At 31.4% G+C, this 15,830-nt stretch overlaps 1 protein-coding gene across 7 annotated transcripts in view; it reads left to right on the plus strand.

Annotated features, from left to right (window-relative positions):
* LOC114324758 (uncharacterized) overlaps positions 1–15,830 on the plus strand; it is a 1,163,158-nt gene that overhangs the window by 820,737 nt on the left and 326,591 nt on the right. For all 7 annotated transcript variants that reach the window (XM_050646138.1, XM_050646134.1, XM_028272597.2 and 4 more), the window contains one exon: positions 12,403–12,545. In XM_050646138.1, the coding sequence (XP_050502095.1) occupies positions 12,403–12,545 (143 nt within the window). The remainder of the gene's footprint in view (positions 1–12,402; positions 12,546–15,830) is intronic.

Here is a 15,830-nt window from a genome sequence, read left to right on the forward strand (position 1 = left end):
TATAGTAGAGCTTTGAAATAAAAAATGTCATAACAAAAGTTGCCTCAGGAAAAGCCTGGAAATTATTTTCATAATTGTGGGTCCACCGCTAGAGGGCGTAATTGAATATCAAAAATAAAATCTAAATTTTACAAAATTTTCCTAATGAAGGGGCACTGGAAATCCGATTATTGTATTCTTCATCAAATTCTGCGCATATTTGATTTAACAAGTTTAACTCTACCTTTGCAAATAAGAGGTGGGGGTGAGTGGGAACCTTGTTATGAAAAAATGGCTGTAAGTCCGGTTCTGCTAAATCAAATTTTGAAAACTGGGTCTTGTTGAAGACATATCTTTTTCTTCAATGTAAGCGTGATAACTTTGAACCATCCTAATAAGTAATAAGCCAGCTGGGAGGCGTTATTTAATTTTTTTCAGAAATCTAGTTTTCTTTGGAAAATATTAAATACAAGTATGCATTTTTAATCATACTTTATAAAATTAGATTAAATTAGCAATAGAATAGCGAAAACCGCATGTCGATACCTTTTGTCTATCACAAGATATCTCGAGAAACGTGTAAATTTTATACATAACTGTTACTATCACCGGTAAACTAAGTTAATGAAAAGTAGTGTGCTGTGGAAAAAAACAAAATAACATTTTCCAGATGTCAACGTATAAAAATATAATTAATTAAAACAACAATATAAAGAGAAACAATACTATTAAAATTAAATATAACACAGAACAAAAAGAACTACTTAGTGACGACCTAAATATTCAAATTGTTGCCCATCATACACTACTCTAGAATATATTATCCAGATAATACTAAACGCCATTCAAAGCATATCGAGAGCAGAAATTGAGACTGCTGTTCAATCTACTCTTGAAAGAGTAAATGTTTGCAACGAAAATGATGGGCAAAAATTTGAACGTTTATGTCATCACTAAATAGTTGTTTTTATTTCTTTGTAATAGGGCTTTTCAACGCTTCTCATTTGTTTCGAGCCTATGTCATATGCCGTATAATCCGTGTATAATATTAATATACGAAATATGAACGAGGCTCGAAACAAATGAGAAGCGTTGAAAAGACGTAATATACGTTGACAGCTGGAAAATGTTTCTTTGTTGTTTCCATAGCACACTACTTTTAATGAATTATTTCGTTTACCGGTGACAGTAACAGTTATGTTTTTAAATTTACACGTTTTGTAAGATATCTCGAGATAGAAAAAAGTATTAACATGCGGTTTTCGCTATTCTGTTGCTAATTTTGTCTAATTTTGTAATATGGTATTAAAAATGCATGTTTGTATTTAATATTTTCCAAGGAACACTAGATTTCTGAAAAAAATTAAATAACGCCTTCTAGCTGGCATATTACTCAGTAAGTTGGTTCGAAATCATAACTTTTACATTGACGAAAAAGATCTGTCTTCAACAAGACCAAGTTTGCAAAATTTTATTAAGCAGAACCGGACTCACAGCCAGTTTTTCATAACATGGTTCCCACTCACCCCCACCTCTTATTTCCAAAGGTAGACCTAAACTTGTCAAATCAAATATGCGTAGAATTTTATGAAGAATACGACGATCGGATTTCCAGTGCCCCTTCATTAGGAAAATTTTGTAAAATTTAGATTTTTTAATTTTTGATATTCAATTACGCCCTCTAGCGTTGGTCCCACAATTATGAAAATAATTTCCAGGCTTTTCCTGAGGCAACTTTTGTTATAAAATTTTTTATTTCAAAGCTCTACTATAAATGGTTCCGGAGATATGGCCGAGAGCCATTCTTATTGGGACTGGTACAAGAAAAAAATTTATAATGACAAAATTCAAAAATAATCGTAAAAAATGTAAAAATAAAATTTTTTTGTATTAGGTATTATATAATATATAATATATAATATATAATATATAATATATAATATATAGTATATAATATATACTATATACTATATAATATATTAATATATTATATATACTATATATAATATATTATATAATAATATTATTTTATTTTTATAGTATATTATAAAAAAATCGTTAAAAGTATAAAACCTTGAAAAACCATAATCTCTTTAAAAAAAGTCGTACAACGATATACAGTAGACCATTTTAAAGGTAATTGATTTCTATTCCTATTACGTGTACCATTGCATATACCTAAAGTTACGTAGAAAATAGTTACAGAACAATATTTGCGAAATAACAAGGAAAATTGCCCAAAATTGCTGTGAGTGGCGAACTTTGAAAAATCCTATTTCGAAAACTATAAATCCTAATTACCTCTACCGAACAGCATTTTAAAGAAGAAATATGTAGATTTTTTTTCTGTAAAGCAATGTCTATACCTATATCCTCGTGGACAAAAGTTATGGGACAAAAAACAAAATTTCTTTCTTTTGGGTTTCTTTGTGCTTTTTCTTTTAAATATATTTTTGTAAAAAAAAGTATCATTGACTTTATAAAGTGATATTTAGATAGGAAATTTAACCGGGAACAATTTTTATGTAGATATGCTTGTACCAAAAGTGCATAGAACTCACCCTAATGTAACCTGTGCCCAGGGACTAATTCACCCATTTCTCAATAACGCACCCCTTAAAATGGTAGCACTCCGCGGTTTTTTCATATATAGATGTCCATTGACCATATGAAATAATAAAACCCCGTTAACGTTGTAGTTCCTTTTAGCTATCTTATTTTGAATATAATCAATAGCCTATAGGGGTGGCTTCCCAAATTTGACAAGTTTTTAAAAAAGACGTTTTAAAAAAAATTGTTTTTTCCTAAGTGTAATGGAAATTAAGAAGAAACCCTGCGGCAATTAATCACAAATAAGTGGCTGATTAGTCTAAGAGCTAGAGCCGAAAAATCATCGTCATAAGTAATATGGAGTTTGGCATGTGAAATGTGTCTATTGTATATTGATAATTATAACCCCTTTCAGGCTGACACCTCAGTGGATACAGGAAGTAGCAATAAGGGATGAAAGGGGAAATTTAGTGTAGTCTTTAAAGGTTTTCACCTCCTATTTTGTTAAACCACCATCGACTTGCACGAAAATTGGTGACTAGTTAGAACATACCTCAGGAAATAAAAATAATTTGGTGCCAACTTGCACTTTTACCCTGGGGGTGGGTACCACCCCTTCTCGAGGGTGAAAACGATTTTATTAAAAATACCCCTTAAATCGATAGAGGGACAAATTATAAGTAAAATTTGTTATATCATGTTATTAAAATAAATCAATACTTTTTGAGTTATTGAAGATCAAAGATTTTTCTGTTTAAGAGCACATGCGTGAAATTACGGATGATAAAAAGAACATATTAATTAATTGTATGTTATTAAAATATTATTTTTATATTATTTCGATATTATAAATTTAGCAAAAGTGTATTCGAATATGTCAAATGTACCCATTATTGGACCCCCCCAGTTTCTGGATATAGTCAGTTTATAATAAAAAAAAACACCAATTAAATATCAAAATAATATAAAAATAATATTTTACTAACATACAATTAATTAACATGTTCTTTTTATCATCCGTAACTTCACGCATATGCGTGACGCATATGCGTAAAAATAGACAAATCTTTGATCTTTAATAACTCAAAAAGTATTGATTTATTTTAATAACATGATATAACAAATTTTACTTAAAATCTGTCCCTCTATCGATTTGAGGGGTTATTTTTAATAAAATAGTTTTCACCCGCGGGAAGGGGTGGTATTCACCACCAGGGTAAAAGTGCAAGTGGCACCAAATCAATTTTGATTCTTAAGGTATGCTCTAACTAGTCACCAATTTTCATGCAAATCGATGGAGGTTTAACAAAATAGGAGGTGAAAACCTTTAAAGACTACACTAACTTTCCTCTTTCACCCCTTATTGCTACTTCCTGTATCCACTGAGGTGTCAGCCTGAAAGGGGTCATAATTGTCAATATACAATGGACACATTTCACAGGAAAAGCTCCATATTAAATATGACGATGATTTTTCGGCTCTAGCTCTCCGTCTAGATTTTCTGATGTAGGTTTTATTTAAGGGCAATTGCCCATTTTATAATTACAGGGTGTTACATTTTAAAAAACCCCTTTTTAGACTTTCAGAACAGCTTATGCTTGAGTAACAAACTTTCAGCGATTTTCCATGTACTGGTGTTATTTACAAATTTGTATAATGCACCCCCATTTTTTCCCCGGAACAACCCCAAAAAAATGAGAATTGATAAAGAAAGTGATTTTCTTGGAATCCTTCACATACCATGCCCTTTATTAAAATGCTTCATATATAATTTTGTGCACGTTCTTATTGTCCATGCATGTACACCAAAAGCGATTTCCTGACGCAACCCCTGTAGCAAAAAAAATAAATAAAATAGGGGGTTAATTTTTTTTTTGCTTTTCGATCCATATAGGCATATACTCCATCAATAGGATTTTTCATAAATATATATGGTCATTGCAACATCCCTGCGAAAACTGCCCCCATCCTTGAAAATAAACTGCTGAAACTACCTCTATCCCTTGGCGAGCATGTTTTTACGATTTTCTCATTACCTATGCATTTTTTTAAATAAAACTTATACAGAATTAAAGACCACTATTTTCTCTACAAATAAGGTCCTATGCATTTTTTTCGTATAAGGAACCGTTAAGGCACAGTGGCGCCGTAAATCTCAGAAATGCTTTGGTGGGCTCCAGTTTCTGTTTTGTTTTTTCGTCACCTATTCATTTTACTGATAATGTACTTATGGAAAACAAATAACACACTGTCTGCTACATAGTATTACCTATTATTACCTGTTTTACTTTTTTTTGCACCCTAAAGCCACAGTGGTAACCCACAATCAATTTTTGGTTATTTTCTTTATTAATTCACCTTTTTTGGGGTGGTTCTGGGGAAAATATGGGGGTGCATTATACAAATTTGTAAATACTACTTGTACATGGGTAATCGCTGACAGTTTTTTTTTGCTCCAGCAGAAGCGGTTCTGATGGTATAAAAAGGGGTTTTTTAAAATGTAACATTTGTAATTAAAGAATGGGCAATTGCCCTTAAATGAAACCTATACCAAAAAAATCAGCCACTTATTTTTGATTAATTGCCTTAGGGTTTCTTCTTGATTTCCATTGCAGTTAGGGAAAAACAATTTTTTTAAAAACATATTTTTTAAAAACTTGTCAACTTTGGGGCGACACCCCTGCTAAACGGGGGGTGATAGATATATGCTGTCGGGAAATAAATAGTAGGAAATATAGTCGCCGTCATTTTACTATCAAGTAAATTTTTTGCAAAATGTACAGGAAGGGCTACGTTTCGCAAAAATCACAAATCACAATGAAAAGGGGGGTTCCGGGGCGAAATTTTTTAAGAAAAAGTTAGTCTCATAATAAGCACCCCTTGATATACCAGAAAAAAAATTAAAACCGCACTTGTGTCCATTTTGCGAGGTTCAACCTCTGTTTCCTACACTATAATATGTTTCTTAACCTTTCTGACTTTAAAGACCTTGTTATAACTCAAAATTTATTTCTCCTGCAAAATTTTATACTTCAAACCTTTTGGAACACTTAAGATACAACTTAATTAAAATTTCAGATGTCATTTATATTATGTTGATAAAAAGATAAATGTTTGAATTGAGCAAACACTCCAAAAGCTGAAAGGGACAAATAAAAAGCAAACAATAAAGGAAAGATCTTGACTTTCAGTTTATCCGATATAACATTATTTTATCACAACTCGAACTCCTGCATCGATCGGCTCTAATGGAATTTTCGAATAATTGGAACAGGCCAGTCTTTTAGAAATTGCTCAATTCTCGGAAACATACCTTTACAACTCCTTCGCCCATTCTAATAGAAACAACAACTATACAAAGTGGTTTTACGTGTTAGGACTCACACAAGTGTGTGACGTTAAGAATTGAATGTATTATAAAAATAACATTTCTAATCTTATAGTCTTTTAAGAAAAATATCATACAGAGAAAAATTACGGGCAAAAGAAGGGTGGGAAGAAGAAAAATATCGTGGTTTCGCAGTCTACGTGATAGTCCAGATTTAATAAGGATTTTCTCGGGACACTTAAAGATCCAGGTAGCGGACTACTTTTTTAGTTATTGTAGACCTATAGGAAGAAAACCTACCTCTTTCCTGCCTAGAGTTCGCGTCCGTTTTTTAATTATTAACAAATTAGTGAAAAAATCGCGATTTTTTCGATTTTTTGCACCCCATTCAAAAGCTAAATAGTTGACATAAAATTACAAAATTTAATTTTTTAGAACATTGAAAAACCCTTCAAAATGCCGATTTTTGAAAGTTAAAAAGTTAATTTGTTGCTACGCAAACTGAAAAATAAGTGAAAATGGTTATTGGCTAATAACTTTTACTAAAACTACTTTAGAACTTTAGCGTTTCACCCAAAGTTGGGTATTGGGGTACTTAACAAACCCTCAAAATTTGAGACCGATCAATTAATTAGTTTAAGAGTTATTCTAATTGTTTATTCCAGAGACCTTTATTTTGCAATAACATTAGACAGAAAATAATTAAGATAGAGCAATTATGCATATGCCAAATGAAAGTAGAAAACTAATGCTATCAAAATGTACTAAAAAAGATAAAAAATTATCTAATATAGTCAAAAATCCTAGTGAAATTTTGTAGTTTATAAACGTTTAGAATAACTTTAAAAATATTGTCCGTAGAAAAAATCATTTTTCTACGACCGTGCTAAAAGAGCCACTTTCACGCACGCATTTCTTTTTCGAAAGTTGCACTTTCCCGCACGGCGTGCTTGAAAGTAAATTTTCCCGCACGGCGTGCGGGATAGTAAAATACCTTGTAATATGGCATTATAATATATTATAATACATGCAATAAACTAATATTTAGATATTATTTACTAATTTATTTGAAATGTATCTTATTGTTTCATGTTTTTTATCCTGTATCCAGAGACCTTTATTTTGCAATAATAAGATAAGACAGAAAATAATGAAGATATGGCAATTCTGCGTATGCCAAATGAAAGTAGAAGAGTGATAGTATCAAAATGTATTCAAAAAAGATAAAAAAAATTAATACATATAGTCAAAAATCCTAATTGCAAATTTTTGAAATTTTGCAGTTTATAAACATTTAGAATAACTTTAAAAATGTTGTCCGTAGAAACAATATTTTTATATATTCGAAAAGATAGTATTTTAACACGAATTTTCAAATAAAAAAATTTAGCCTTAGTTCATTTGGGACAAAGTTAGCCATATGTTTTTTTTAATTCACAGCTAATTTCTTTATAATAATTATGGAATCTCATTAATGCCATTTTAAAGAATGGGATTTGCACAAACATTGTACATTTACAGCACCCTCTATTCATTTGGGACAAAGTTAGCCATATGTTTTTTTTTAATTCACAGCTAAGTCCTTTATAATAATTAGGGAATTTCATTAATGCCGTTTTAAAGAATGGGATTTGTATTTTTTGCTAAAAAAAATTGAACAAACATTGTACATTTACAGCACCCTCTATGAATTTTCAAAAATGTAGTTCAAACGATTACTACGTGGAACTTACAAATCCACCGAGTTAAAATACCGAAAAAGCAATTTCAAACGAATATAATTTTTGGTATCTCCGGATCAACTCAATGTATTTTGATGTTTCTTTTTTTAATTTGTATGTAATTTCTACGTACATTACAAATATGCAATTTGTTTATAAATTTATTGACTAATAAACAGTCTAATTTGTTTAAACAATCCTTGAAAAATATTTTTTATAAAAAAATCTATTTTTTAATCATAGTATCATTAATGATCATAGAAAAAGTTAAAGTACACTTTAATAAATAAATTATTTTTATTAGATGATTATTTATTGAAGATACTTTATTTATTAAAGTATACACTAACTTTTTTTATTATTAATAACGATAGTATGATTAAAATCATGGATTTTTGAGAAAAAATTATTTTTTCAAAAATTGTTTAAGCAAATTAGATTGTTTATTAATTAATAAATGTCTAGACAAATTGCATATTTGTAATGTACAGAAAAATTACATATATATTAAAAAAGAACGATCAAAATATATTCAGTAGATCCCGAGATATAGAAAATGATAGTAGTTTTAAGTTGCCTTTTTTAGTTTTTGAACTCGTGCATTTGTCGGCTCCCAGATCCCCCTTTACTTACCACGATTAGTCACCAATTGAACTGCATTTTTAAAAATTCGTGTAAAATACCAGCTTTTCTAATATGTAAAATGATTTTTTCTACGGACAATGTTTTTAAAGTTATTCTAAATGTTTATAAACTACAAAATTTCACAAATTTTGGCATTAGGATTTTTGACTATATTAGATAAATTTTTTATCTTTTTTTAGTACATTTTGATAGCATTAGTTTTCTACTTTCATTTGGCATACGCATAATTATTGTCCTATCTTCATTATTTTCTGTCTTATCTTATTGCAAAATAAAGGTCTCTGGTATAAACAGATAGAATAACTCTTAAACTAATTAATGGTTCGGTCTCAAATTTTGAGGGTTTGTTAAGTACCCCAATACCCAACTTTGGGTGAAACAATAAAGTTCCAAGTTAATTTTAGTAAAAGTTATTAACAAATAACGATTTTCACTTATGCGTTCATTTTTTTCGAATTCTAAGAAAACTAAGAAGTATTTTTAAAAACTTTAAACGCTGAAAGAAAGATTGCATTATTACCGAAAGCCGAAAGTCTCTTAGAACTTGTATCTCGTTTATTTTAATAAGTTCTTCTTCTTCTTCTTTTTGTATAGACATGACTCTGTTTCTTTTTTCAATGTGACTCTAGTAAGTTGTCGTTCCATCGTTTTCGTGGTCTTCCCACTGATCGTCTTCCTATTGGGGAACCGTCTCTCGTTGTCCTGACTATCCTAATTGTTTTTGGTTTAAGTGGTCATTCCATTTTATTCTTCTGTTTCTTACCCAGTTATTAATGTTATACACCTTGCATCTCCGTCGTATATATTATGTACTTCTAGCTCTGTCCCATAGCGTCTTACCATCGATTTTTCGAAGGGTTTTCATCTCCGCTTAGAGTTTCACGATATTCGATAAAAATATCGATATTGTATTGATATCGTATGGAAAACCAATACGATACCGATACAATACATACCTTAACAATATTAATGTCGATACGATACTCATTATCTGAAATCAATACAATACTCTTGTATTGTCGATGCGCTTGCCTCGATATTATTGAAAATATCGATATCGAGAAAAAAAAATAAAACGTCACAGTTGTTTGATTATATTTTGTGAAATAGGTATTTAGATCATAATTATTTATTACATAAAAGTATAAGTGATCTGCAACCCAAGCATCAGCTGTTATAATATTTTACACTTGAGCGCATGAACTTGAAATTCTTGAGAGTGAGTAAATGTCTGTTATGATTACACTGTTTATATCATGTGGCATTTGTGGCAATATTATGGAAGTAAGTGATGATGACCCAAAAATAATTTTTAACAAATACTGAATTGCGATTTATTCCGAATCTCCGGGGATATTTTCAAAAGTAGTTTTTAAACAACACAGAATATGCAATACAAAGAAGCATTCAGCCATATTCAATCTTTATAAGAATATACATATAAGTTATAAGCAATATTCGCAATATTTTTAGAATAATGTTCATTTGCCAAGCATGCAAAAGTGGGCATAAAGGGCCTACACATCTCAGATATATAATCCTTTTCATGTCGATATTTTATCGAGTATTGTATCGATATCGAATCGAAATCAATATCAAAACGATATTTTTATAAGAAAGTATTGCCGATATCGATACTCAATACGATACTTCATTGGCATAACCAATACAATACTCAATACTTAAAAAGTATCGATATTGTATCGTATCATGAAGCTCTATCTCCGCTGTTTTGAGCAATCTTTTTTTCCTCTCTGTGTCGGGTCGTATTTCTTCCGCGTATGTCATTATTGGTCTGATGAGTGTTGTGTAAATTCTGCCTTTCATTTCTTATCCGTTATTTTTATTTCTCCATATTGTGTCATTCAGGCAACCTGTGGCTCTGTTTGCTCTATTCACTTGATCTTCCACTTCTGATTCGAGCCTTCCTTAGCTAGATAGTGTGATGCCTAGGTATTTAAACTCCATCACTCGTTCTATTACCTGACCTTCCAGCTCCAATTTACATCTTATTGGATCTGCTGTTATAACCATGCGTTTTGTCTTTTGTGAGGTTTTGTGAGATTTTAATAAGTTCCAGGGGTGAAAAAAAAAAGAGAATTTATTGTAATTTTTAATTTCAAATATCTCATTCGAATGAAATATTTTGGTTATTCCAAGGGACTTTCTTATTCTTCCTTGCCTGCCATCTCCGCGACGAAGGTTGCCAATCATCACGGCTACTCTTATCTTAGATGCTGCTGCTCTGAATAGTTCGGTTGATGTGCATCCGTACCATTCCCTCAAGTTACGTAACCATGAGATTCTTCTCCTTCCTACACTTCTCTTGCCCTGGATTTTTCCTTGTATAATTTATTTAAGCATGTTGTATTTCTCATTATGTATAACAAGTCCCAGGTATTGCAGCTTTCGTGTCTTGATGGTTTCCAATATTTCCATTCTGTTGTTGACTCATGACATGATGCAAACTTGCGATTTTACCTTAGGGGTGGATGCCACCCCTTCTCCGGGGTGAAAATTATTTTATCAGAAATAGTACCATAAGTCGATATAAGGACAAATTCTAAGCAAAATTTGTTATATAAAGTTATTAATATAAATCAACGCTTTTTGAGTTATTGAGGATCAAAGATTTTATTTTTTCGTAAAAAAATGCATGCTTTAAAGCTGTTTTTCACGTATAACACAAAAACTATAAGCTTTTGCAAAAAAGTTATTACTTATTAACAAAACTGAAGATAATAAAAAAATTAGTACACTTCTTACCTAAGGAACTAAATAATGTTAAGTCACAGAATGTAAATTTTTTTCGGCGAGTACTCAAATCTAAGTATTCAAGCTTAAATAACGGAAAAACGATGCATTTTATAAATATATCTGTTAAGCACTTGTCAAAACACCCTTGATTACCTATCAATTGAGCTTCAAAAGAAGTTCATAGCTTTAAAATTAAGCAAAGTATGATGAAAATAAGACAACCCTTTCGAATTTTTTAGGAAAAAGTGAAAAATAAAACATACCCCCTTTCCATAAAAATTAAAATTTATAGTAATCCTTACAATAATTTTTTTATGTTAGCATAAGTAATGATTTCAACAATTTTGACCAGTTTAGAACGAAAATTTTTGAAAAAAAGGTATAATTTAAAAAAATCAGAATTTTTAAAATGATCGTAATTTTCATTTTCTTTTGATAATAACTCCAAAAATACTTAATCTACGTAAAAAATAATATATAACCAAATTTTAGTTTTTCTGTATCAAATATTTTACCTGTTTACTATTTCTGTAGGGTAAAAAATAACCGAGATAGAAACGTTTAAAACAAATTTTGCTGCGAGAACCATGTAACTGGGGCGATTTAACCTTTTATTTTTAAAAAAGAAAGGGGTCTAGAAGATTAAATTCAACGTCGTTTAATTGTCCTTGTAATTAACTTTCAAATGGTTTCTAGGCAAACCTCATATCCTAACAATTAACGGAGTTATTGTAAAATAAACAAGAATATTTCTTGGAAAAAACTTTAAAATATAAATTTTGAAAAATTTTTGGAGCATAAATTTTAATGCTATCAACTTGTTCGAGGACTCCTTTGATAGATATTTCTAAGTAATTTGACAAATATTTAATAAGTTTATGTTATAAAATGCATCATTTTCCCGTTATTTAATCTTGAATACTTAGATTTGGGTACTCGCGGAAAAAAATATACATTCAATTACCTATAACTCAGTTTCAGTTAAAATTAAAAGATTTTTTAGCAACTGGTTTATCTCTTTTTTTTTTTGTAAAAACTTATAGTTTTTGAGTTATTTATGAAAAATCGGTTAAAAACATGCATTTTTCTCACGAAAAATTAAAAGTTTTGAACTTTAATAACTCAAAAAGTTTTTATTTATTTTAATAAATTTATATAACAAATTTTACTTAGAATTTATCTCTCTATCAAATTATGTAATTATTTTTAATAAAATAATTTTTACCCTCGAGAAAGGGTGGCACCCACCCCCAGGGTAAAAGCGCAAGTTGGCACCATGTCACCTTTGTTCCTTGAGATATCCTCTAACCACTCACCAATTTTCCAGCAAATCGATGGAGGTTCAACGAAATCGGAGGTAATAGCTCATATTCACCTTCAGTGACTGCACTAATACTAATCTAAATAATATTTTTATTCCAGAAAGAACTTTTTTCGAACAAATTGGAGGGCGAGACCGTCACCCGCGAGCGAAAAATGTCGTCCGCCTCCACGGCAAGCATGAAAAACAAATGGCTGAAGGCTTTTAAAAGCCTTAAAACTCCACCGCCAGAAGCGGAGCCTAAGTAAGTAGAACTTATCGTTTCGCGAATTTCCTTTTCCGAAAGTTCTGATCTGACTGTTCTGAGTTTTTCCTATATGTATTTTAACACGATTTAATATAAAAGGAAATATATCTAAATATGTGGAAGGTAAAAAGTTTTGCTTTTAAACGTTGACAGTTGACAGGTAGCAGGAAAAACGCTTTTATCTTCCCAAGAGCATTTATTAGGGAAGTTTTTTTCGCTTTTGAAAATAGAACGAAGTTGTTTCTGCCGCTTTTCTTGTGTAGAATATAATATTTTTTGGTATAAGTTTTATTTTATAGAATTTAGAATTTATTTTATATTTTTATCTTTGTATAAAATAAGTAAAATATGAACTTTAAAATTACTAATATTTACAGAGAATATAAGTTACTTACGGTATTTCCTTATCACTCCTTAGCATAAAGAAAGTCAACAAAAACAAAAGCTACTTATAGAATGTTTGGCTTTCTTTTTTGAATTGGTTGATTTAAGCTAACTTACTTTAGTACGAAAGTTAATAATAACCGAAATACAGGTTGTCAAAAGTTAAACTTTTATGTAATTTATTCTTGAATTTTTCCTGACAGGCATGGGATACCAACACGAAATTTGGTAAGCGGGGGTTTTTGGGACGAGAAATCTAAATTCGCCACCAAAAATTATGTATTACCCAGAGGGCGCCACATACGTTTTTCACTCGTTTGTTAAATACGTTCAATTTTTTTTATTACCCGCACTGCATAGTTTTTGAATCAAAACTTTTATTCCCCTATTATTTTTACCCAAAGGTATACCTACTAAATGAAATTCGCTAAACTCAACCGTTTTAGAGATTTTAAATCAGCGATGCAAAATAATTTTTTGCATAATATCATTGTCTCATATATCATATTATATTATCACCCGAAAAATAAATTTAAAATCATAATAATTTCCAAAAATGCATCGCAAATTCCTTCAAATGAAATGCAATGACATACAAATATGAGAACTTGCACAATTATTATGGTATGTAGATAAGGACACACCATTAAACTTGATAAAAATAATAAACTTAAAGATAAAACCCATAACTAAATTAAAATTCATGGTGACGTTTCAATTATTACTTTAATCATCGTCAGAATAATAAGTTTCTTGAGCGGATGCTTTAAAATAATTTTAAAGGAACAAACAATAATTAATGAAAACGTAAAAATGACATTGACAATCATTGGGTTAAGTCAATAATTTCAAACACGCCATGTCTTGTTGCGTGTTTAAGGGTGGCTTCAAAAGAAATATGGATAATGCCTCCTTGATGCTGAGTTCCGTTGGAGAACTTGCATGACCAATGATTGAGAAGTCCTTACGACTAATAGGGTTGTCAGAATCAGTCATATGTTGGAATACCGCTGAATTTGGAATTGTTCTTGATCGTCTTCCTAAGTGAGGAGTGACACCTAAGTCGCAACATCTGACATTAAAGTGACGTCGAATCTTCTTTTATCTTTAAGTTTATTATTTTTATCAAATTATTATGGTTTCAAGTTTACTTTTCGGGTGTAACTATAATGATATTATGCAAAAAATTATGTTGCATCGCCGACTTAAAATGTGTTTATTTCCATAAAGGTGAGGTTTAGCGAAATAAATGTAGTACACCCTGTTTAAGTAAAAATATTAAGAAAATTAAAGTTTTAATTCAAAAAGTATGTATAATGGGGGATAAATAAACAACGTATTAAATGAGCGCTGAAAGACGTATGTGGCGCCCTCTGGGTAGTACATCATTTTTGGTGGCGAATTTAGATTTCTCGTCCCAAAAAAACCCCGCCTACCAAAGTACCCCGCACAAACCTTATGGAAATTAGGTCTCAGTGGAATTTGTTCATACTTTGGGAAAATACTCTTTGAAGCATTTTGATAAAAAGTTCTCATGGGCACAATTCAATCGTACGAAGGATTTTCAAGATATAGAGGCACAAACTCGGAAAATTATAAGATTTACTGGGTACTCCAATTCCCCGAGTTACTGGTTATCTGGCAACATGTAGAAGTTTGGATCATGGAAAAGTACTAGCAGTCTAGGATTTTTTCCTGGCGATCCAATGGCGAACTTTACTTTGACCTTGACCTTCAACGGACGTCATCTTCTAGGGTTTCGAGGGTTTTCGGCATTAAATTGATATTAACAGATTACTCATGGGTTTTTGGGATGGCTAAACACGAATATGCCATCAGAATTGACCTCCGGAGAACGTGGTGGCAAGGGTCGTCATCTTCTAGAGTTTTGATGGTTTCCGGCATTTAATTGATGCAAATGAATTACTAGAGGGTTTTTGAGGTCGCTAAACACGAATATGCTACCAGAACCAACTTCCAGAGCACCTGATTTCCAAAGTCAATGAAAGGGGCTCCTGGAGTTACGAGGGGTCTTTGGTACTACATTAATGCAAACGGATTAGTTATAGGTTTTTGGGGTTGCTGAACACGAATACGTGATCAGCAGACACAGGAGCACCTGGTTGCTCAAGGCAGGTTATCTTCTGGAGTTTCGTAGGAATCAAATGGATTACTCTTAGGTTTTTAACTCTAGAAGATAACCTGTCTTAGACACCAGGTGCTCCTGTGTCTGTGCTGATCACGTATTTGTGTTCAGCAACCCCAAAAACCCATAACTAATCTGTTTGCATTAATATAGTACCAAAGACCCCCAAAACTTCAGGAGCCCCTTTCATTGACCTTGGAAACCAGGTGCTCCGGGAATCGGTTCTGGTGGCATATTCGTGTTTATGCAACCTCAAAAAACCCTCCAGTAATTCATTTGCATCAATTAAATGTTGAAAACCATCGAAAATCTAGAAGATGACGTACCTTGCAGTGGCTCTGGCCACCACGTCCTCCGTAGGTCAATTCTGATGGCATATTCGTGTTTAGCGATCCCAAAAACACATGAGTATTCTATTTATATCAATTTAATGCCGAAAACCATCGAAACTCTAGAAGATGACGTCCATTGAAGGTCAAGGTCAAAGTAAAGGTCGGCATTGAATAGCCAGGAAAAAATCCTAGACTACTAGTACTTTTCCTTGATCCAAACTTCTACATGTTGCCAGATAACCAGTAACTCAGGGAATTGGAATAACCAGTAAATTCATTCCTAAACCACAAAAAGACTTAAGTTTACCCTCATCTTACCGTCCAATTCCTTTAATATCATGCTTTACAAAAACGTTTGAACGATTGATCAAACTTAGGTTAGAACATTTTGTTGAAAATAACGCTTTATTACCGAGTGCG

Source organism: Diabrotica virgifera, chromosome 3 (assembly GCF_917563875.1).
Source record: "Diabrotica virgifera virgifera chromosome 3, PGI_DIABVI_V3a".
In the NCBI taxonomy this organism is placed as follows: domain Eukaryota; kingdom Metazoa; phylum Arthropoda; class Insecta; order Coleoptera; family Chrysomelidae; genus Diabrotica; species Diabrotica virgifera.